Raw genomic sequence first — 23,641 nt, forward strand, 5'->3', positions numbered from 1 at the left:
TAGGGAAGCTTTTGAGATCATCACTTTTGGCAGGGAAGGTTTTCATGTCCTCTGTTCCTTTCTTACATTTGCTTGATTTGCAACAGAATAATTTCCCTGCTGGGAGTCCTGAACGGCTTCAGGACTTAAAATCCACAGTGGATTTGCTGACCAGCATTACTTTCTTCAGAATGAAGGTAAGAAATGGACTGGGTTTGGGTGGTTCTGGGCTGGAGACCTGGCTACAGGAACATGAAAAATAAGAATCACTGGGCAGAGTCTGAAGCCACAGGATTCATCACCTCTAAGCTTACATTTCTGTGTACCTGTTCCCTGGGTTACTTCTGAGAGAGCACAAGGACTATAAATCCACGAGGATGGGCTGGAAGTTTTCCCTGTCAGCTATCCTGGCAATTCATCACAGGGAAAGGTCTAGGGACCCAGAGAGGGATGAAAGAATCTAGAGTAGGTTTGGAGTAGTGCTAGGAGAATATCCCACCCAGGTGAGCAGGACCTTGGGCCCATATTTCTTCTTTTAATTGGCAGGTACAAGAACTGCAAAGCCCTCCAAGAGCCAGCCAGGTGGTAAAGGATTGTGTGAAGGCCTGTTTGAACTCCACATATGAATATATCTTCAACAACTGCCACGACTTATACAGCCACCAGTACCAGCTGGTAAGAGGTTCAGGATCAGGTGGGGCCAGCTATCAGTGGCTCTCTAGAGCCTCAGCTTTCCTTCACAATGGTGGTGGAAAGGCGCTCAGGACAAAGTACTTGATGTTCTTAACGGTAAGTGAATTGTAGAGTATGAACCATGTGGACCATGAAATATGTGGATGGAAAGAGACCCCTGGGCAATGGCAACAATAATGATGTTGAAGAAAGTAAACCTAAATTCATGGGGTTCAGGGGTTGAGTAGGTGAATTCTCAGTCCATTCCAGAGTCTTTTTTCTCCCTCAAGTTTAACTTTATTCTGACTCTTGCAGACTCTTGTAAGTTCTGGGCTTCCTTCCTCTGGAATCTGAAGTGGTCTCTGAGCTGCTGACTCCTGGAAGGTTTACTTTTCCCTCTGATTACTTCTCTCTGAAATGTGTGGTTCTTCTGGGCCGTATTCATCCACTGGCTATCAAGGCTGACCCTATCCTTCTGTGAGGCTGAACTACTTCACTTGTTTTAGCCTGGCACCCTAAGTCAGTACCTGGTGACTTAGTGCGTTTTCTCAGATCCTTCTAATAGTATCCCCGATCCATGCTCCCAACTTATTTCAAAGCCAGAACTTACTTCTAGCTCCAATTACTCATTACAGTTCCAGTTTTAGGAGTTTCTTGCTGACCATACATTTGCAGAGTGGATTCCCTTCAGTACAACAAATATATATTGAATGTTTGTTCTAGGCCATGTCTGAGGAGAGCACAGTGCTCCTTCAGTAAGTCTGCAGTCTCATAAACATATATATAACTCTAATCAAAGGAGTCTGGTTGAAGGGCCTTGAAAAAGGGATAAAATTAAAGGAATCCCAAGGAGAAAGAGTCTTTTCCCATTCTTGATCAGATACCGGAAAAAGCTACATAAAATAAGGAACATTTGAGATAGACCTTAAAAGGCAGTGGGATTTGGACAACCAATGATGGCAGGACAACCTAAATGTCTTGGACACTTATCTTTAGGTAAATCCAATTTGTAAAGCTTCCTAGGAGCACCCTCATAAAGACTAAGATCTTGTTCCTACTGCCTCTTCTCATTCCCAAGTGTACTTTCTGTGCCAGCCATGTATTTAAGCCTTCTTCCTTTTAAGGTTTATAAAGCCTCCTATTGGTTCTGAAGTCCATGGGAGGTTTTCCTGAGGACTTTGTTTTACTTGACACATTCTGTCATCCATGTATGAAGTCTCTCTGGTCAAGGCAAGACACTGTTCTCAGGTTTGATCTTTCAACTATGCAGAGGTCTGGTTGAATATTTGGTCTCTATTCCCCAGCATGAGAATGAACTAGACTTTGAAAGAGAGTTCATAAACTATTCAGGGATACTCTTTAGCCTTTGTGTTTTGGTATCTGCTTTTTACTTTCTTTCAATTTCATTTTTTCCTTATTCCATATTTACACTGGGATAAACTCTTCGTGTCTTTTAAAATTTCCGTCTGTTGGCCTTCAGTCATTGGTTTATCCATCCATCCATTCACTTAACAGAGCATTAGAGGCAAAGTTGAGTAAGAGGCATTTCAGTCTTTGGGGATCTCATTGTTTAGTGGAGGTCAGAGCAAATTACTACATTTATTTTTTGTTGTTGTTATTTTGTTGTTACTATGTTTTACTGTAGTCGTAGTTTTCTGATACATCTACACCAAAGGTTCAGCGAGCGTGCTCTGGGAGCCCATAACAGGGATGTCAGGAAAACCTCTCAGAAGAGGCAAAGTTCAATCTGAATTTTGAGGAAGGAGTAGGAATTAACTAAAGAAAGGGGCTGGAGGGAAGGGGCATACCACGGACAGCAAATAGAATGCTTAGAGGCACAGAATTATGTATAAGCATGTTAATTTAAAGAAATATAAGCAGGGCAGGCGCAGTGGCTCACGCCTGTAATTCTAGCACTTTGGGAAGCCGGGGCGGGTGGATCACTTGAGGTCAGGAGTTTGAAAGTAGCCTGGCCAATATGGTGAAACCCCATCTCTACTAAAAATACAAAAATTAGCCAGGCATGGTGGTGGGCGCTTGGAATCCCAGCTACTTGGGAAGCTGAGACAGGAGAATTGCTTGAACCCAGGAGGCAGAGGTTGCAGTGAGCCGAGATCATGCCGCTGCACTCCAGCCTGGGCGACAGAGTGAGACTCCATCTCAAAAACACAAAATAAAAATAATAGAAGTATGGCAATTTAGGGTACTTACAGCATCAGGCTGTGGGATTCAGCTATCTGGGATCAAATCTTAGTTCTGCTCTTTACAACTGCATGACTCCGCACAAGTCATATAACCTTGCTGCCCTTCTCTCTCCTCATCTGTAAATGAAGGTGATAATAATTTCTACTCAATGGAGTCGTTGTGAGGATTAGATAGGATAATGTGTATAAAGGTCTTAGCAGAGTGTGTGGCACATAAGCTGGAACAAAAAGAGTTGTATGAGGTTGAGAGAGAGTCATATTCTGGAAGATATAAACTAAGGAATTTAAACTGTATTGAATGCCGTTGAAGGGCTTTAAGCAGAGGAGTAACACGCTGAGATTTTCTTTGTAGAAAGATCACTGATAGCTGCAAGGAGGAGGGATTGGATTGAAGATCAAAGACCAGTTCAGAAATCCTTGAATGATAAGAGCCTGAGCCAGGACAATGACAGAAAAATAAAAGGAAGAGATGTATTTAAGTGATATTAAAGATTCTGCCCTGGTTTCTAGTAACTTCTTGATAATGCAGGCTTATTAAGGACTGTGGAAGCTTTCCAGTGGCATGTGACATCCCACATAAACACAATATGTGTTCCAGGCTTCCTGTGGTGACTCCTACCTCACTTTTCTGGGCTATGACTATAGAGTGATTTTTTATTCTATATTTCAGGTAAAGCTTTCAGGCTTGCCTCTTCCCAAGTAAGGCCCTTTCTTATCCAGCTAGGCAAATAGCTTCCTAAATGCAGTTCTTCCCCCTAATAACTTCAGGGGGTCAAGGGAAGTCCTACTCCACTGAAAGGCTGAAATGCACCCTAGATCTGTTCAGTAGCTCCTGCAGAAGTTAAAAGAGCTCAGAACTGAGATGTGTATGTGTGTGGTCGTGGCGTGGTGTCAGTAGAGGAACACCACCAGAAGAGGAGGGCTACCTGCCTGTAGGGGCCGCATAGAACTAGACCTATTAGTGAGGCTGGAAGGACTGTTTCCTTTAGCCAGGGAGTTACTCTGCCCGTAGCAACTGAGAGAAGGAAGAAGGAGGATGGGCATCTTTATATCTCTTGGACTGACCAAGTTTATCAGAGCAGTGCCCTGGGGCTGAGGACAGAACTTCTCAGCGACAGGCTCCCTGTGTTCTGGGATCTCACAATAGTCATTCTTACAGAACAGGGATAGTCTTGTGGAAGACAGGCTCTAGGAGAGGAAAGGTCCTTGATTCTAGAGGAAGAGGTATAGGGAGGGGAAGAGAAAGAGGATCATTGGAGACACCCTTTACATTCTACTCTGACTCTCTCTCCCTCTCTCTCACTGTGTCCTCTGGATCAAGAAGCAGGAGCTACCTCCAGAGGAACAAGGGCCCAGCATTCGGAACCTGGATTTCTGGCCCAAGCTCATCACACTTATCGTGTCAATCATAGAGGAAGATAAGAATTCCTACACACCTGTTCTGAACCAGTGAGTATCACCCTCTTTGGCCCTGTCTGTTGGTGATTGGTCTGTCCATCTGTCTAACAACCTCTTTCTTTCCTGTCTCTGTATGTTTGCAGTGCCACCTCTTCTTCCTGTCCGTCCATCTGTCCCTCTGTCCCTTGTATCTGTCTGGGTAACTGTTTCTGGAGACAGGTGTGGAAACATAATGGGGGTCCCTGCCCAGACTGAGCCAGCCTCCCTGGAGTGAGAGGCTTCTGGGACTGTGGCTGCCATAGGAGCCCCAGGGGATCCAGAGACCATGTGTGTATGTGTCTGTCCACTGTGAATGAAGTGGGCCTTCTTATAGCCCACCCCTCCCTTGCCCTTTCTCCTCCATCTTATTTAGCCTGCGCCTGCTTTCCAGCCACTGCCTGGAGAGTCTCTGCCTCCTAATTGCCTGCCTTCTGGGCATCTTCTGCCCCTAGGCCCATCTTGCCTATGGGGATCCCTTCTGCCCCCACGTGTCCTCCCACTGGCCGCTGGGCCCCTTTTCTCCAGATTGGACCTAGCCCTGTACTCTAAGCTTCTCCTTTCTCCAATATGACTTCCAAGAACTAGGCACTTTCGCCTTGAAATGAATCAAATCAAATGACTCTTGCCTTATTCTCTGACTGTGGTTTCTTCTGTCATCCAGGTTTCCTCAGGAGTTGAATGTGGGAAAAGTCAGCGCAGAAGTGATGTGGCATCTGTTTGCCCAAGACATGAAATATGCATTGGAGGGTAAGGATCTGTCCAAATCGGTGGGCTGCCAGGCTCCTAGCCCAAGCTCCTCGTTCACTGTCCCTTTCCTCTTCTGGACAACTACAACAACTTGTAGTTGTTTGGTGAGTGGTATAGTGAGAAACTAAAGGAATTTTAGGCCTGGTGGGAGGTAGGCCCCAGGAGACCTTGGTAGGCAAAGTTGCAGCCAAAGCAAATATGAAAATGGCTGTGTGGCTGTAGGTTCCTCCTTCCAGCTTTGGAGCAACTGCCTGTTCAAGATCTTCCCAGCCCAGAGATGAACTTCTCCCATGGTGGGTATTCTGAGGTTATCCACTTCCTGGAGAATGGCCTTGTGAAACTTCAGTTTTAAATAATCAGAACCTTAAATATACAGATAGATATAATTGTTTTCTTATGTTGGGGACTCTCTGGCCTGGCTTTTCTTGAAAGCTGCTCTGGTTTAGTATGACAATGCCAGGAAGATACTTCTTCCCTCACTTCTCCTATAGAGCAGGGCCACAGGCAAATTATTATTCATCTTACTCATTCAGCTTGTTCTTTTATTCATTTCCTACCTTGGTCCACAAAGATATCATTCCATACCTGTATCAGACCTTCCCATCTGTACCCATCTGTACTCACCTATTCAGCAGCCTTTCCTGCCTATTTAGGTGTGGTAGTCTGTCTCCTCATTCTGTGAAAGCCCATCTAGGAGGAGGAGCCATCTGGGCAGGGACGAAGCAGAGTCCGGATCTGTTATTTGGGTGGGATGGCAGGGCAGATGGGCCACCCTCAGACTCTTGAATGTGTGCGGTTTAGAATCAGTGTCTTGAGATTGAAAGAAATCTTGAAGATCTGTGTTACATTTGAGCCAGCTACAGACTACACGCGTACATTCTGTAATACAAGCCCAGAGCAGGGCTGCCTGCTGTCAGGCCAGGGAGGAGGTCACTGGTCTCTCCCTCCAGATGCCACTTAGTGAGCCTGATGGGGAGTACAGTCTCAGTTCTTGAAGAACTCTGGCTCCAGTGGGTTTGGGGGAAAAGAGAAAATACTTGTGAAAAGTGAATCAACTCCACAAGAGAAGTAGTGTAAGGTGGGGCAGAGGTTTTCAAACAGAAGTATCTTAGGAGCTAAGTTGAGGGAAAACCCTAAGGCTAGGCTCCAGGCCTCTTACATGATGTCAGCTCAGCCAGCTCTGCTTTTATCATTCTTACATGGAATTCTAGGGGAGACTTCTTTTGAAAGGAGAGTTCTGCTAATGTTTAAAACACAGAAGTATTGAAAACTTCCACTTTAAGAGAAAGAATTAATGTTGGCCTGATTTCAAACATCAATTTCACTGCCTATGTAGCAGTGTGAATTTGGTCCAAATGACTTAATTTTTATGAGCTCCCATTTTCTCATCCGTAAAATGGGAGTGATGATAACATCTATTTCTTTGATGAAATACTGAGATGTATTTAGCAAACTGTCTGGCACTTACTCAGCACTGACTAAATCTTAGTTCTTAAGAACAATAAGAAACCATTGCAGGCTCATGAGCAGAGATGCAATGTGAACCCAGTAGTATTTTAATAAGACCTACCTCAGTGGGAGATGAGGGCAGCTAGAACAGGGAGAGACTAGAATCAGAGAACACAGATAATGATGAGCTGTTGTAATAATTTAGGGATGGAGGGCGCTGGGATTAGAGAAGAGAAGTGGAGAGAGGAGAATGGGCTTTGATAGACATTGGAAGGAAGCCAGAACAGGACTTTGTGATGGTCAGAATATGGAGGGCAAGAGAAGGGGAGGAGTTTGGGGGCCTGGATGATAGGAGAGTGGCATTGACTCCGACTATAAAAGGAAAGTTGAAAATGCTGTTCTTCGCCAGATATTTTGTAAGTCAACATTATTAAGGTATAATTTATAGACGATACAGTAAGACCACTTTAAGAATACAATTTAATGAGTTTTGACAAATAAGCCCAACTGTGTAACAACTCTCCCAATTAAAATATGAAACAAAAGTTCCTTCTTGCCACTTTACAGTAAATCCCCACTCCATTCACCAAATGTTTATTGAATATTTTCTCTGTGCCAGGCACTGTGCTGGTTATTGGAACCCAATGAGATGAACGAGGCATAGTACCATCCCTTAAGAAGCTCACAAAGCAGTCTAGAAAACAGTCATATAAATTGGCAGTTACAACACAGAGTTATGGCTGGGCACGGTGGCTCACACCTGTAATCCCAGCACTTTGGGAGGCTGAGGCGGGCAGATCACGAGGTCAGGAGTTCGAGACCAGTCTGGCCAACATAGTGAAACCCTGTCTCTACTAAAAATACACAAAAAATTAGCCAGGTGTGGTGGTGTGTGCCTGTAATCCCAGCTACTCAGGAGGCTGAGGCAGGAGAATCGTGTGAACCTGGGAGGCGGAGGTTGCAGTGAGCCAAGATCGTGCCACTGCACTCCAACCTGGGTAACAGAATGAGACTCCGTCTCAAAAAAAAAAAAAAAAAACAAACAAAAAAACCCACAAAGTTATAATGCCACAAGAGGAGTAAGTATAGGGTGCTGAGAGCACACAGGAGAACCATGTAACCCAGACTCTGAGGACCTGGGAAGGCTTCCTGGGGGAGGCGATGTACAAGCTGAAACCTGAAGGGTAATAAGACTTAGCTGTGAGGGTGGTAGTGACAAGATAGGGAGACACAGAACATTTCATGCAGAGGCTACAGCATATCCAAGACCTGGGGTCTAAAGAGAGCTGGCATGCTTGGAGAACTGGAAGCAGCAGTTCAGTGTGACTAGCACTTCAGAGGGTAGGGGAAGAGATAAGTAAGACCTGAAGGTGGAGAGGTGTGACAGAGTCAGATTGTGAAGGAGGTTGTAAGCCATGTCTAGGCTTTTGGACTCTCTCTCTTTTTTTTTTGAGCCTTGCTGTGTTGCCCAGTGCAGTGGGCTGATCTTGGCTCACTGCAACCTCCGCCTCCTGGATTTAAGCGATTCTCTTGCCTCAGCCACCTGAGTAGCTGGAATTACAAGCGTGCACCACCACACACAGCTAATTTTTGTATTTTTAGTAGAGACAGGGTTTCACCATGTTGGCCAGTCTGGTCTTGAACCCCTAGCTTCAAGTGATCTGCCTCGCTCAGCCTCTCAAAGTGCTGGGATTACAGGTGTGAGCCACCGCACCCAGCTGACTTTTGGACTCTATCTTGAGGTAGTTGGGAGCCACTGACATATGTTAAGCAAGGGATTGATGTGATCAGATTATTATGTAGAAAGGCCACTCGCTCTGTCTACAGTGTGGAGAATGGATTGGAAGGCAGAATGACCAGTCTGGAGGCTATTGTAGTAATCCAGGTTAGAGATGGTGGTAATGAGACATAGGCAGGTAATAGTGTGGCTAGAAGGAATGGATAGATTCCAGAGACATTTGGAGGTGAAATCAGGAGCTGGTGATTTAACTGGGTATGAATAAAGAGGTAGAAGGAAGATTTGAGGATAAAACTCAGCATTGAACAAGAGGATAAGATTAGTTGGTGTACTCTGTTCCACTTCAGCTGGAGATTTTAAGATGGTGAGAGATGGGGGCAAGTTAAATCCAGGCATGATGAAATGTTCCATCCGAAGCTTATATGGGCTAGGTGCAGTGGCTTACACCTGTAATCCCAGCACTTTGCGGGGCTGAGGCGAGTGGATCACCTGAGTTCAGGAGTTCATGACCAGCCTGGCCAACATGGTGAAACCCCAACTCTACTAAAACTACAAAAATTAGCCAGGTGTGCTGGCACAAGTCTGTAATCCCAGCTACTCAGGAGCCTGAGGCAGGAGAATTGCTTGAACCCAGGAGGCAGAGGTTGCAGTGAGCAGAGAGAGCACCACTGCACTCCACCCTGGGCGACAGAGCAAGACTCCATCTCAAAAAAAATAAGAAGTGTATATAGACACTACCAGAACCGAAGAGAGATTAGGGGGAGATACCAGCAAACTGGGTAGTTGAAATCATGAGGTTGGACGAGCTCTCCAGGAGGAAAGGAGGGAGTTAGGTGGAAGTCAGGGGCAGGAGGTTATGGATTGGCCCTTCTGACAGACTACCCCACCTCAAACAACTTTACTGGAGCATGACTCCATGGGACTTGTTAGAATAGTTTAAAGTGTGGCCGGTGTTTCAGAACTTGTCAGTTAGTTTTTACACCAGAGAAGTTAATACAGAAATTAGGGATAGGGGCCAGAGTGCAGATAATGATTTGACAGAGAAAGTGAAAATTATATGTAAAAGCGGTAACTTGAAAGTCCCTAAAAGAAAGAGTTAGGGAGTTACGGAGTGATGGGCAGCCCTGCTTGAAAAGGAAGGAGGAGGGCCCTCCTGATGTTTCTAGGTTCTTAGACTGGTTCAAGAACAGCAGGGGAGGGGGATGGAGGAGAGGGTCTCTCTCGATGTCCTGAGGGTCTCTCTGATGTCCCTGATTTTTTTACTCTCTTTGTTGCTTATTGGTGTCTCTGCTCTGTCACAAGCAACCACTGTCATTCGTATACGAAAAGTCCTCTTTCTGGGTGGTAAGAACTTTTAGTGTCCTTTTGCCCCTAGTCTTATACCTTTTCCCTCTTCTCCTGCTCACTGCTTCATAGAAGAGACTGCAAATGCAACTTTAGGTTGAGACAGTACTGCCTGCAGTGCCAGGGAATGAAATTCCTGGGACTTGAAGCCCTTCGAGGCTTAATCCCAGGCCTCCATTTCCTCCTTCGGTGTCTGCTGCACTAGTTCACAAGGGCCAGCTGCCGCAGCCTGAATGTTCCACCTTGACTTGGAGGAGCATCGCCCATGGCAACTCAAAGTTGAGCAACAAAGTCCCCAAGGACAGTGGCCTTCTCTTCTCTGCTGCTTAGTCCTCTCCCACATTTGCTTGCTTTTACCATTATGTTGATGTGTCAGCATACAATTGATTTTTATTATTTAAATTAGTGCTTCAACTATAAAGGGGGTAGATGAAGAGAACCTATGGGTGTGGCCAGTGCTCCAGACTCTGAGCAAATTGTGAGTTATCTTTGTCCTAGATTTTCCAGAAGGCTCTGGAGATTCAGCAAGATGACTTTTCAAGTTCATAATAAGTGCCCCATTTTCTGCAGCATGATATGTCCTTTCATCTGGCTGTGTTTCCATAGTTTCCAAACTGACTATTCATATTTGCATACTTCCCTGAGAATTCATTTTTTCAGTGTCTCAGCTCTGCCCTAGAGCCCTTCAGTTTGCCTCAAGATTCCATTACACCATGGCTGCCCAACTGCTCTGTCAACTTGGCCCAGTTTGATTTTCCTTGTCTCTGTAGTTGTCATTGACCCATTCATGCCATGTACACCTGCTCATCTCTGCCTTTAAGCCTGTCTGAAGGATGACTCAACTACCATGATCAGAAAGGCCCTGGAAAACCATTGCCCTCTACAGTCATGGGCAGTCTCCCTACTAATCAGCATCAGCACTCATGGCCCTTTCTCGTCCTCTTCACCAGAGGCCAGATGCTAGAGCAAAAAGACCACTTCCAAATGCTAGAACAAAAAGACTGCAGGCTTTATCTGGGAGTCTGGCTTAGTCTTTCTAGAGGAAGATTTGGGCCAAGCTTGTGGAGAGTTGCTCAGCAGAACACTGGTGGGGAGAGATGGCTGTGAGAAGGAGGTTTGGAGTCACCCTTGTCTTAGGACATCTGATGGAGTTGCCTGACCAGATCTGCTGCCTTGGGAAGGCTCAGGAACCATGGACTCTACTGCTGGGACCTGACCCAACCTTTCTCCCTACCACTAGAGCATGAGAAAGACCGCCTGTGTAAGAGTGCTGACTACATGAACCTGCACTTCAAGGTGAAATGGCTCCACAATGAATACGTGCGGGATCTGCCTGTCCTCCAGGGGCAGGTGCCTGAGTACCCAGCGTGAGTCATCATGTGGGCACTACACAGGGAAGGGAAGACGGCCCTCTGGGTGGGCAGGGCTAGTATCCCCAATTCATTTCAACAAGCCAGTCTTGGGTACTGCCTGTTCCAGGTACCACTGTAGACAGAGAAAAGTGTTAAACTGTGCCCTGCCATCCAGAGGATCCCAGTGTAGTGGAGCTGTCAGGAAATGGCATATTCCAACCACGAGTTCTAACCCCCTGTTCTCCTGCTCTGACTGCAGGTGGTTTGAGCAGTTTGTGCTACAATGGCTGGATGAGAATGAGGATGTATCCCTGGAATTCCTGCATGGGGCCCTGGAGCGAGATAAGAAGGATGGAGTAAGTCAGGGGCTTTGGCTGCACAGGGTCCAGGCCAGGTCTCCCAGCAATTAGCTATCGACAGAAGTTACTGGGCTTTAGCCAGGATGGCTATGCCTGTCCTGTGGAGTTCACAGGAGGGCTGTTGAGGGCCACTAGCCACCCTTGCTGGGTCAGAGCCTTTTCAAACTCTACAAGCTTGGGAAAAGATAGAAGCTGTGGATGGTGACCCTGTGTGTGGTCTTCCTTAGTTCCAGCAGACATCAGAGCATGCACTCTTTTCCTGCTCTGTGGTGGATGTCTTCACACAACTCAATCAGAGCTTTGAGATCATCCGGAAGCTGGAATGCCCAGACCCCAGCATCCTTGCCCACTACATGAGGAGGTTTGCTAAGGTGACCATAACCCTTCCTACTCCCTCCCGCTTACCACCACCACACTCACAGTCTCATCACAGGCCTGAGCTCAGCACCTCTCCATTGTGGCCTCCAGGTAGAGCCTCCTGTGACCCCCATTCTCCTTTGCTTGTTTCTGGGGCAGACAGATGGTTCTGTCTTAGTGCTGTTCTGTGATTGAGAGGGAGCTTTGTCCCGTACTGTGAGATTCCCCCTTTACCTCCCTGCTGTTACTGTTCTGTGATAAGAAGTGCCACCTTAGGCAAGATTCCCATAGAAGAGCTAAGAGTTCCCTTTCCTTTTCTCCTCTTCTCAGACCATTGGGAAGGTGCTGATGCAATATGCAGACATCTTGTCAAAGGACTTCCCAGCCTATTGCACAAAGGAGAAACTGGTAGGTTCAGGCTCTGGGACTCTTAGAGAAAGAGAGTGGATGACATTTGAATCCTTGCTTTTGAAGCTGTCCTCAGAATTGAGGGTTGGGGTGACACTCCTGATGCCTGATTCCCACCATGGCTTTGCTTCAGATCCATGCCACAAAATTATGAGAACTTGACAGAGTTCCTGTGAGTCTCATTTGCTACATTATCCTCTGCTAAGCTAGACCTTTGTTTAGTCTTTTATATATAAACTGAAGATATTCAACGAGTTCTAAAGGATAATACATTAATACTTGAGTACCTACCACCCAGCTTAAAAATTAAAACGTTTGCTTTTAGTCAAGGAGAATTCTCTGAACTGGCCCCAGCTCTTCGTGCTTAGGGAGAAACCTATGTAATGTGTGAAGTCCCTGTGGCTTTTGTGAGAGAGGGAGGGACCCTAGGCTAATGGGCCCTATGCTGAAAGGAGCCAAGACTCAACAGCTACATCTGTCCCCAAAGCCCTGCATCCTGATGAACAACATGCAGCAACTGAGGGTCCAGCTGGAGAAAATGTTTGAGGCCATGGGAGGCAAGGAGGTACGTCTTAGGGTTTGGGAGTCACTGTATTTTCCCTTTATTCCTGAGCTCCTTGGCCACAGAACTCTACCCTCTCTTTACTAGGTATAGGCCAGGAATTCAGCTTGGGGTCTGGGCTGGCTTAATCTGAGATAGGCATTGGGGTAGGGCCCTGCGAGGGAGGAATAGGCATTGGGGTAGGGCCCTGCGAGGGAGGAATAGGCACTGGGGTAGGGTCCTGCAAGGGAGTAGTAAGGGTGTGGCAGGGTAGAAGAGGGTAAGAAAAGCAGCCTAGCCAGGCTTACCTCCTGTGAATATAGCTGGACCTTGAAGCTGCAGACAGTCTGAAGGAGCTGCAGGTGAAACTGAATACGGTTCTGGATGAGCTCAGCATGGTGTTTGGAAACAGGTCAGTGACCCCACAATACAAGGCCCTCAGAGCCAGATGTGGTCCCTAGCCAATCCCAGAGCCCTTGCCCCACACCTCTCCATATAGCTGCAGGTGTGCGGATCTTCCCTGTACTCCTGCTGACTGTCCCTGCTGGAACTGCACCATGAGCATATGGGAATGGGACCAAACAGCTGGTGCCGCTCCAGGGACAGCGTGTGTTTGGGGAGGGGAAGGCTACACTGTGGGCACGTGTGTAGTTTCCAGGTACGGATTGATGAGTGTGTTCGACAAATGGCCGACATCCTGGGCCAGGTTCGGGGCACAGGGAATGCATCTCCAGACGCCAGGGCCTCAGCGACTCAGGATGCAGATAGCGTGCTCCGGCCTCTCATGGACTTCCTGGATGGCAAGTGAGTACAGCATTCAGGACTATCCTGTGGGGATGAGCAAAGCAGATGCCATCCGGCAGGGGAGCTCCTTGGGAAGAGGGGTTCTCAAACTCTCACCCTGGCCTCACCTGTTGCCTGGACTTGCAGCCTCACCCTCTTTGCCACTGTGTGTGAGAAGACGGTTCTGAAGCGTGTACTGAAGGAGCTCTGGCGCGTGGTGATGAACACAATGGAGAGGATGATTGTTCTGCCCCCACTCACTGACCAGACGGTAAGGACACCTCCTTCCACTTCCTCCTGCTGTCTCCCTTCCCCTCACTCCCTGCTTCCTGATGGAGTTGGGGTCCTCTGTTTTTGACTGATTCCCTCTCTGCCCAGGGCACCCAGCTGATCTTCACTGCTGCCAAGGAGCTGAGCCATCTTTCCAAACTCAAGGTACTCTGGGTGTGGGGTCCTCCTGGCAGGTGTGGTCCTTCTGAAGTCATGGAGAGAGGGTGGCTGGGGGGAAGGAAATTGGAGCTTTGGAGACTGAAGAGGAAAAGGAGGAGATGAATATGCACTGTGGGCTGGCAGATGGGTGCGTGACTGCTTTGAGCTGTCCTGATGCTGCTGATTTCTCTGAACAGGATCACATGGTGCGAGAGGAAACACGGAATCTCACTCCAAAGCAGTGTGCGGTCCTTGACCTCGCCCTGGACACCATCAAGGTGGAGGCCCCCCCTTTTTCAGATAGCCTTACTACCACACTCACTTGGCCCTGGCATTCCACTCTCCTAGACCAGGTGTCCCTCCAGCTCCTAGCACTCCACATCCAGAAGAGAGTTACTATGTACTGCCAAGGATACAAAGAGAATCAGATACGGTTCCTAAGTTCAAGATGCTTATCATTGGTAAGGTGATATAAGGCAGGAACATATGAACTGTGCTTCAAGGCACCTGGGAGAGGTATGTCATAGGTCTCAAGTTCTCTAAGGTTCAGATGGGTAAAAGAGCACTTTTGGTCCTTCTCCTTGCCTGAAATGCTTCTATTCCATTTCTTTGCCTGTCCAGAAAGATCCATCCTTCAAACACCACCCCACCTCCAAGACTGTGGCCATCCCCTACCAATCCTGCCAAATACCCAAATAATACTCTTCACCCAAGAGCCTATGACTCTGGTTCTGTGCGTGTTCCTGAACAGCCTGTTCTCACAGCCCTCTTCTTGCTTCTCTGAGGACAATGTTGGGGAGCTGCTTTCTGTAAGTAGATGAAGCAGTCACAGGTGCTCTTTTATCTTGCAGCAATACTTCCATGCAGGAGGCAATGGGCTGAAGAAAACCTTCCTGGAGAAGAGCCCAGATCTACAGTCTTTACGCTATGCCCTGTCTCTGTACACACAGACTACTGACACTCTCATCAAGACCTTTGTGCGCTCGCAGACCACCCAAGGTAAGGCCCTGAGGGCTTTGAGTTTCCACCTCTCCTCTCTGATACACATCTTCCCCTAGGGAGTCTGTATCTTCATGCCCTTGGGGGCAGATCCAGGTACTTCTTCAGAGAGCCCTTCAAATTCAGATCTTGATTGCTTGATCTCAGTACTTACATCCACCCCATACCCATTACCAGGCAGGAGAATCACAGAGGCCTGGGAGATATGTCTAAGATTTCTTTTCCCAGACATTGCCTGGCCCATGCATGTTTATTGAGCTCAAGGAGTACACCCTGACTGGTAAGCGGCAAGAAGGAAAAATCTGTGAGGAAGACTTGAGAATGAATGAAAGCCATGAGAAATATGAAGGCTCGTAGTGTGGGGAGCTTTGCTGGGAGTTGTCCTGGGGAGAGAAGGCAAAAGACTTTCCAGACTCTGCAGCATGCATAGGGAGACAAGGAAGAGAGGCAAACCATGGCAGCTGCTGAAGGGAGGGTGTGGATCCCGGGGCCCTGTGCACAGCTGTAGTTCCAGTCTCAGGGGTGCTGCTTATGCACAGGGGACCCAGGAAGCCGGCTTTCTCCCAGTGATTTTCAGTGCTCAGAACCCCTCCCTACCTTTCGCGTGGCCTGTCCAAAACAAAACACATCTGCATAGATGTAGCTCAGGTTGAAATTCTGATGCTGGAGCAGAGCCCTCCCCGGAGGCACCTCAGGCACATTTCTTACTGCTTGTTCCTAGGAAACCTGAGCAGGCTGCCTGGGGGAGCGAAACTGGTGGCAGAAGTTGAGGCTTAGGCATTACTGAGCTGTGTGTGAATCTGGGGCACAGGGCTGACCTAGAGGGGAGAGGGGTTTAAGCAGGTAGACTGGTGATGGGAGGTCAGAAAATGGAAGGGACCTAAAGTACTGCTCTATTCCCCATCTGTTCTCATTTCCAATCCAGGGAGGGAAGAATAGAGAGCAAAGAAGAGCTGTGAGTCTTACTTAAGTGGACAGGGAGAACTTTTACAGAGCTGGGTACATGTGCAGGCACACACCATCAAAGAAGATCTGAGTTAATCCAGAAAGGCTTTTTAGAAGCGTTAAGCTTTAAGCTTGATAAAAGATGAGGAGAGCCTGGAATGAGCACACATATGGTGAGAGCAAGGTTGGACACTGCAGGAAGAATCCCTATGTATGTGTGTGCATTTTCTACCCATTGCTTTATCATTTAAGGGTCTAAGAAATTAGAGCCTCCAGCCTCTCTCTTGTCCTGCTGGTCTCAGATACCTCCTCTCTGTCTTTTTCTACTGTTTCTGCCTATGATTTGGTTGGTCTCTGACCCATGAAGTCTAATTTGGAGCATTCACACACTCACTCCAGCTCTTTCACTTCTTTCTCCACTCTGCCCCACCTCTGTGCTCCCTCAGAATATGTGTAGAGCTGCTTTGAATGGCTGATAACTCCTTAGACTGCTAACGAATTCTTCTTTCTCTGTTCTGCTGCTGCTACCTCTGACTTGCCTGTCCTCATTCAGTGCATGATGGGAAAGGTATTAGATTTACTGCTAATGAGGACATTCGGCCGGAAAAGGGTATGTTGTACACCATGCAAATATGGATCTAACATGGGCTAACAATGACCCCTGGGAGCTAGAATGAGCAACTTGTGCTGGGGGTGGGGGAACCAGCTGTCAAAGTTTAGGAGCTCTATTCCAAGTCTCAGAGATGGGCAATGCCTTCATATAGCCCAGGAAGGGGTTCTGTTGTTGATCCCTGTCTGTGTTCTCAGCAATCTCCCACCCCTCTGCCTCAGGACAAAGGATTTTCTCTGGTGTGTAAGATTGTGGTGTTTTCTTTTTTCTTTTCTTTTCCTTTTTTTTTTTTTTTTTTGAGACAGAGTCTCACTCTGTCGCCCAGGCTGGAGTGCAGTGGCACGATTTCTGCTCACTGCAAGCTCCGCCTCCCAGGTTCATGCCATTCTCCTGCCTCAGCCTCCTGAGTAGCTGGGACTACAGGTGCCCACCACCACGCCCAGCTAATTTTTTTTGTATTTTTAGTAGAGACAGGGTTTCACCGTGTTAGCCACGATGGTCTCGATCTCCCGACCTCATGATCCACCCGCCTTGGCCTCCCAAAGTGGTGGGATTACAGGCATGAGCCACCACACCTGGCCCGGTGTTTGCTTAAAATAGGGTGGGGTCTCTGTTAGGGGGAGCCTGTAGATTGGCTCTTTTCAGATTGGAACTGGGGAGTTCATTCTATAGAGGGGCCCAGGTTTGAGGGGGATGAAGTCTTTCAGAGCACAGCAGCCACCCAAGCAGGGACCTCTAGGAATCCTGCAGTCTCCCAAGCATGGACCTCTAGGAATCCTGCAGCCTCCCAAGCACGGACCTCTAGGAATCCTGCAGCTTCCCAAGCAGAGACCTCTAGGAGTCCTGGGCATAGGTGGAAGGTTGCTGCTTTTGGCTAGAGAAGACCCACATTTTTCCATTAAGAGACACCACCAAGTCAACATAATTCCCAGACACAGATATAAGGTGATGGCACTGTCCTACCCCAACATCTTTTAATGAAAAATCCTTCAGCCTAGGAGATAGAGTTTTGGGGATCCTTGAGAGAGAGTCTTAGTGCATTTTTGGAAAATGTTGTGCCTAAGATGCTGTCAGCTTAACTTGTGTTACAAGACACAGCATTGTTCTTTATCCCATTTCTTTCCCTTCTTCTATTGCTTACTTCCCATGGTTACTGTGGTGATTGCTTCTTGCTTTTGGGTATAGGGTGGTGGCCTCCTCACCCCTCAGTTTTACCTCCTAGTGTTCTCCAATGGGGGATCATCTCTCCATTTGTCCCTCAGGGTCTGGTGTGGACGATCCTGTGGGAGAAGTCTCTATTCAGGTGGACTTGTTTACACACCCGGGTACTGGGGAGCACAAGGTCACAGTGAAAGGTGAGTGATGGACTTACAGGTCTGCCCTTTCCTTGCCCAGTGGCCTCACTCATCACTCAAAAGCAGGGGCTCATCTCAGCCCTTCTCCAAGGGGAAGGTCACGTGGGGTTCAAGAACTGGGAATTCCTGGTGGGATCCCTCACAGGTTTCCCTTGTTTGGGCAGTGGTGGCTGCCAATGACCTCAAGTGGCAGACAGCGGGTATGTTCCGGCCTTTCGTGGAGGTGACCATGGTTGGCCCACACCAAAGTGATAAGAAGAGGAAGTTCACAACCAAGTCCAAAAGCAACAACTGGGCCCCCAAGTACAATGAGACATTCCACTTGTAAGTTACAGGGTGGGGGACCTGCAGGACTCTGGGATGGGGGTAAAACTTGAGGGGTGGGTGGGGAGGAGGGCCCTGGGAGATGGCAGACTAGGGTGAAATCAGCTGAAGACTCTCAACTCTGGCCTCATTAACTTCTATCCTGTGCTCACAGCCTCCTGGGAAATGAAGAGGGGCCCGAGTCCTATGAGTTGCAGATATGCGTGAAGGATTACTGCTTTGCCCGGGAAGATCGCGTGCTAGGGCTGGCTGTGATGCCTCTGAGGGATGTCACAGCCAAGGGCAGCTGTGCCTGCTGGTGCCCCTTGGGCCGGAAGATCCACATGGATGAGACAGGCCTGACCATTCTCCGGATTTTGTCTCAGAGGAGCAATGATGAGGTGGCCCGAGAATTTGTGAAACTCAAATCAGAGTCTCGTTCCACAGAGGAGGGGAGCTGAACACCTTCGACTCCTGTTCCAATCAGGCAGCAGCAATTTCACAAATCAGGGCCAGTGGGAGTTAGCTGTGTAATCAGCTTAGGATCTTTGCAGTCAAGAGGCTGACCCCTTCAGTTAAAGATATTTAAGGAAAAATTTGGGGTGGTGATAATATTGCTTTTCACAGAAAGGGTCATGAAGCCCTGACCCAGCAGGACTGTGGTACTAGGGGCTGGTATGTGGGGTTACCATATGGAGAAATTTTCCATAAAGAGAGAAGGACAAACATTTCTGAGAGTGTCAGCCATTCTTGGTAGACACCCCTCCACTCCTCATTCCACCTCTACCATCTCCATGCCACAGCTTATCCAGTTAGACACATACACACCAATCATTAGAAAAACAAGTGTAGAGGGTGTGGAACTTGTGCCTGGCTGGCTGGGCAGTCAGTTGAGCCTGTTGCTGAGCCCTGTGGTCTGGATTGGAGTATGGCCAGGGCAGGAGTACACAGAATAGAATTTAGACTGTCCCTTGAGCAGAATCCACTGATTTTCTGTGGCTCCAATGAGAACAAGGCTTTGAAACTGAACAAGATACCTTCTAGAAATGAACTGTGCTAATCCCTTTCCCCAGATTGTATCATGAGTAGGACCAGGTTCACGTGGTGCTTCAAAGCCCTGAGAAGAATATTTCTTTGGACCCCAGGCACTAGGGGCCACCTGCCTGGGAGTCTCCCTGCCTCACTCGTCTAGGCAGGGGAGTGATGCTTGAGGACGTGACAGGCTGTTCTAACATGTATCTACCTGAGGGGTAGTTGAAGGATCCAGGAGTATTTTCTTCTTGGGTAGGCCCTGAACAAAGCCAAATAGAAACCAGTCTAGAAAAAGTCCTGCTCATCTGTGTCCACTGCCTTCTAGCCATCCTCCACCTTGCAGAGAGAATCTAGACTTTGGTCTCAGTCTCTCTCTTTCATCTGGGTCATTTGCTATTCCCCTCAGATATTCAACCCTGTAGAAGGAGCCTGGACTCTGATCCCTCTGTACAGGCTGGATGGAGGGGGCCCTCAACATTCCCTGGGAGGTCAGAGACAAACTTTCAGAGAGTCAGATGGACTTCCCAAGACTTGCTCAGAGATGTGACATGGTTCTTGGATTTCCTCTGTAGCAGCCTCCTGGACTTCCTGAGGACTCGACATTGTCCACAGATGTACTGGCCATTACATGAAACAAGAAACCAAGCATCTTTGCTGTTGTTAATTATTATATGTGCCATTGTTACAGATTATAGGCTAGTCTGTAATAAATTATCTTATAGCAGCCTTTGGGGTTTGGTAATTCTGCTAATGTGTGGAAAGCCATGGAAATGACTGTCCTCTATAATGGTAGATTTTGGCCTAATGGTCCTTTGCTGCTTCACACTTCTCCACCCCCATACCTGACAGCCAGTGGGTGAAGCCTAAAGTGGTTCTGGATAAGCACCACTGGGCTAACATCCTGTCCTAGAGCTGAGACCACCAATCTAATTAAGAGAGTCATGGGACATAAGGCACCCGCTTCCTGCAAAAGGTCCAAAAGAGTAGCAGTAGAGGTAGTCTGGTGAAAACTCGTCCATGCTTCTCTTCCTTTTGTCTAGAATCGCTAGGACAGATCACAGCCTGGGTTGTGAGGACAAGGCAGAGGCCCACTGGGGAGAGGTGTGCCTGCCCATCTTGGCAGAGGACTGAGGCTGCCACAGATAGGACAGAAGATTAGGCTTAGGACTGTACCTTGGCCTTTCATTCAGGCTCTATTCAAGGAAGAAGAGCTGCAGTAGAATGCCTACTCCCAACGGGGAAGAAATAAGGTAAAAGGCCTCCTGGCATGGAAATGGGAAAAGCTGAAACAAGAAAGATAGTGTTCACCTACTCTCTCAACCTGCACCATCACTACTTGTGGGGCAGGGACTAACGGGGCACCAGGCGGGGTTGCTCCGTCTCCACTGCTTGCTAAATAAATCCTTAAGAGTTCAGTTGCTCATTTAAAAATTTCCTCCTCCCTGTTCCTCTCCCAAGCCAACCACTTAACATTTCTGCCTCAAAATTACCTGTTGAATCCATTGGGTCGCCTCAAATTCCCACGACTACCACAAGAGTCGTGGCAGCTTTTACGTCCTCATGCCTGAGTTACTGTGTAATCCCCTGCTTCTGTTCTTACCCTGTTCTCTTCACACACTCTAATATAAAGTCCTTCTCCTATTAAACTATTCAGTGATCACCGATAGCCTCCAGGCTGAAACTCCAGGACCCTCCAATATATGTGCAGCCGGCACCGCCCCCCTTGCCGCTATCCTGCAGCTATTCTAAAGCACTGCCCCGGCAGGTCCCCGACACGCACCATGCGCTCCTACCCGTCCGTGCCTGCACATGCTGCTCCCCTTGCTGGAAAGTCAGCAGCCCTTTCCACTGCTTTCTAGGTTCTGATATCCGGACGCCTCTCCACAGCACTCTACATTGTTATAATTTACTTGTCCCTCTCCCCTCCTCAGCCGGTGACCTACCCAAAGGCAGGATCTGAGTGTTTCATCTCCATTCCCTCAACGGTCAGCATAGTTCGGGTACTTCAAAGCCAAATCGCCAGCTAGGGGCCCCCTCCTTGGAGAAACATAATGGGTCGGCACCTGAGGACAGGGGTGTGGCCAGGGGCGGGCTCATGGGAGATGGGCGTGGCTTGTGGGCGGGGCTCTGCTCTAAGCCGGAACCTGGGGCTCTAGGGCGCCTGCGCAGGAAGGTGCGTTAAGATGGCAGTCGCTGGAGTCGGAGGCTAGGCGGTGACGGTGAGCAAGAGGAGCCCAAAGCGGGCGCCCGAGTAGAGGTTATCGCCTTCTCCCTCCCAATATTCCTTGGAGAGAGACTATCCCATCTCAGTATTTCCAGTAGCTGTCCATCCTCATACTTTCTTGAGACCACTCCCCATATTCGAGTATACTGGTTTTCCAGACACTCCCACAGAGGACATTTTGTCGAGATTATCTAAGAAAGGAGGGCTTTATCCCCCATATAACTCCTAAAGGGCACACATTTTTCCAGTTATGAAGCAGATACCCCCAAACCTCCAGTAATTGCACATTCTTGTTAACTCAGGGAGTTTTCCACTTTTCCAGCGCTATGCAGATTCTCTAAGAAGTCATAATCCTTGTCCCATGCTTGATCTGAAGTGGCACGTTTGCTATTATTCCCTCCCACTCTTCGGCATAGGATACCCACTCTAGAGGCAAGAGTCAAACTCTGGCTGGCTACCCATGGCTTCAGCAAGCTTTCAGATTTGAATTAGCCACTGATTTCTGTAGGCTATATCTAATCAGAATTAGAACAGAAGTACGTTTAACAGTGGGCTTTTAAGAAAGAAAAATCACATCTTTCAGCTTAAGTTGTCGCCGACATATTCATTGTGAATATTCGGACTAACTCCCTGAATTATCCACCCAACTCCAGAAGCAGACAGGCAAAGTTGAAAAAGCAGCAAATAGTGGAGATGGTATTGAAGTAGGAGTCAGAAGACTGGGCCCAGTTCTGCTACATTCTAGTCAGGAGATGACCTTTAACTTCTCAGAGCCTCAATAACTTGCATCTGTCATCTAGGACTAAGAATTCCTGCCATGTCTACCTCAGAGGGATCAAATGGGCTCATATATATGAAAGCACATTGAAAACTATACATTTTCTTTAAGTGTATAGGGGATTATTATAAATGATCCTCTGAGTTCTAATTAACTTCCAAGGAATTTGTCTTGCTTGGTACTGGGTTCAAATGCAACAGATATTTTTTGAGCGCTTACTATGTGCCAGGTATTCATCTAGGCATGAGGCCTAGCATTGAACAAAAAGAGACAAAAACCCCTTATAAATTCAAAAGTGAGTCGTCAGCATGTTAAGTGCCTACTCATTACCCAGTGCAGCACCAAAGCATGGTGAAGTAGTAGGAAGAATCTGGATTCTAGATTTAACTCTGCCATTATATAGCTGTGTGAGAAAGACTTTTTCCCTGTGTGAGCCTGAACTTCCTCATCTGTAAAACAAGGTAACCTCTAAGGCTCTTTCCAGCTAAAATATGCTTATCACTTGCGATTCTAATTGCTAAAGTTCCCTACCCCTAAGGAGCTTATTGCCCTGCTGTGATAACCAGACTGGCAAAGCTGAACAGTCATAGAACTAGAAGGACAAGAGTGCTGATGTCACACTAGGTCCCACACAAGAGTGGTAACAACAGTGTTGCTCTGTAGGTAATGGAGTATTTAGAGAGACTTGTTGGACTTGGGAGGATGGGAAGCTTTGAATTAGAGGAAAAAGAGGAGATTTTCTTGCAAATATTGGGACGTGAATGAATGGAAGTATAAAGGAAAAGAAAATATGCCATTTATTATTTTTCTAGTGTATCACGGTCCTGGCAGAAAAACAGTTGATATTTAAAATGGTTGAACTGAAAAGAACCCATATAGAGGTATGGTCAATGTTAAGGAGACTAACAAGGAATGGTGAAACAGACTAGCAACAGTGGTGAATCAGTAGCACTTCTAGACCTGCAGGGGAAAGGTGGGAAGTGTTGTTACCAGAGCCCAGCTAGAGACAACTTTGTAAGAAGGACTGCCTGACAAGACATATCCGTAAGGCCAGGTACAGGGGCTCACGCCTCTCAACACTTTGGGAAGCTGAGGTGGGAGGATCACCTGAGGTCAGGAATTCAAGACCAGCCTGGACAACATAACGAGACCCTGTCTCTACAGAAAAGCCCAAGAGAGGGTTTTCGGATCTTGCGCAAGAAAGAATTTGAGGCAAATTCATACAGCAAAGTGAACGCAAGTTTATTAAGAAAGTAAAGGAATGAAAGAATGGCTACTCCATAGGCCAAGCAGCCCAGAGGGCTGCTGGTTGCCCTTTTTTTTTTTTTTTTTTTTTTTTGCGACGGAGTCTCGCTCTGTCGCCCAGGCTGGAGTGCAGTGGCTGGATCTCAGCTCACTGCAAGCTCCGCCTCCCGGGTTTACGTCATTCTCCTGCCTCAGCCTCCCGAGTAGCTGGGACTACAGGCGCCCGCCACCTCGCCCAGCTAGTTTTTTGTATTTTTTAGTAGAGACGGGGTTTCACCGTGTTAGGCAGGATGGTCTCGATCTCCTGACCTCGTGATCCGCCCGTCTCGGCCTCCCAAAGTGCTGGGATTA

General features: G+C 47.7%; 2 protein-coding genes and 1 long non-coding RNA gene across 15 annotated transcripts in view; 2 read left to right on the top strand and 1 right to left on the bottom strand.

The window, feature by feature from the left end:
* The window catches only part of UNC13B (unc-13 homolog B), a 232,897-nt gene extending 213,130 nt beyond the window's left edge, over window positions 1-19,767 (top strand). For 2 of the 8 annotated variants that reach the window (XM_003911545.5, XM_009188556.4), the window contains 19 exons: window positions 87-176; window positions 526-654; window positions 4,177-4,304; window positions 4,954-5,039; window positions 10,811-10,937; window positions 11,182-11,278; window positions 11,509-11,652; window positions 11,969-12,046; window positions 12,534-12,611; window positions 12,911-12,999; window positions 13,239-13,391; window positions 13,518-13,641; window positions 13,749-13,805; window positions 13,997-14,077; window positions 14,651-14,798; window positions 16,297-16,353; window positions 17,616-17,708; window positions 17,873-18,032; window positions 18,187-19,688. In XM_003911545.5, the coding sequence (XP_003911594.2) occupies window positions 87-176; window positions 526-654; window positions 4,177-4,304; window positions 4,954-5,039; window positions 10,811-10,937; window positions 11,182-11,278; window positions 11,509-11,652; window positions 11,969-12,046; window positions 12,534-12,611; window positions 12,911-12,999; window positions 13,239-13,391; window positions 13,518-13,641; window positions 13,749-13,805; window positions 13,997-14,077; window positions 14,651-14,798; window positions 16,297-16,353; window positions 17,616-17,708; window positions 17,873-18,032; window positions 18,187-18,472 (2,205 nt within the window). In that variant the 3' untranslated portion in view covers window positions 18,473-19,688. Of the gene's footprint in view, window positions 1-86; window positions 177-525; window positions 655-4,176; window positions 4,305-4,953; window positions 5,040-10,810; window positions 10,938-11,181; window positions 11,279-11,508; window positions 11,653-11,968; window positions 12,047-12,533; window positions 12,612-12,910; window positions 13,000-13,238; window positions 13,392-13,517; window positions 13,642-13,748; window positions 13,806-13,996; window positions 14,078-14,650; window positions 14,799-16,296; window positions 16,354-17,615; window positions 17,709-17,872; window positions 18,033-18,186 lie in introns of all 8 variants that reach the window. The other 6 variants (XM_031654840.1, XM_003911544.5, XM_009188557.4 and 3 more) reach the window with 5 other exon arrangements.
* Window positions 17,295-21,091, bottom strand: LOC103878233. The gene is made up of 2 exons (XR_638308.4): window positions 20,987-21,091; window positions 17,295-17,633 (listed from the first exon to the last, which is right to left on the bottom strand). It is a non-coding gene; the product is annotated as an uncharacterized LOC103878233 (long non-coding RNA).
* Window positions 21,092-21,158: 67 nt separating this feature from the next.
* The window catches only part of LOC101001603 (phospholipid-transporting ATPase FetA-like), a 111,681-nt gene continuing 109,198 nt past the window's right edge, over window positions 21,159-23,641 (top strand). For 4 of the 6 annotated variants that reach the window (XM_009188560.2, XM_009188565.2, XM_009188563.2 and 1 more), the window contains exon 1: window positions 21,159-21,262. The gene's annotated coding sequence lies outside the window, so the exon portion shown is untranslated. The remainder of the gene's footprint in view (window positions 21,263-23,641) is intronic. The other 2 variants (XM_009188562.2, XM_009188564.3) reach the window with 2 other exon arrangements.

This window comes from Papio anubis, chromosome 13, assembly GCF_008728515.1.
Source record: "Papio anubis isolate 15944 chromosome 13, Panubis1.0, whole genome shotgun sequence".
NCBI lineage: Eukaryota > Metazoa > Chordata > Mammalia > Primates > Cercopithecidae > Papio > Papio anubis.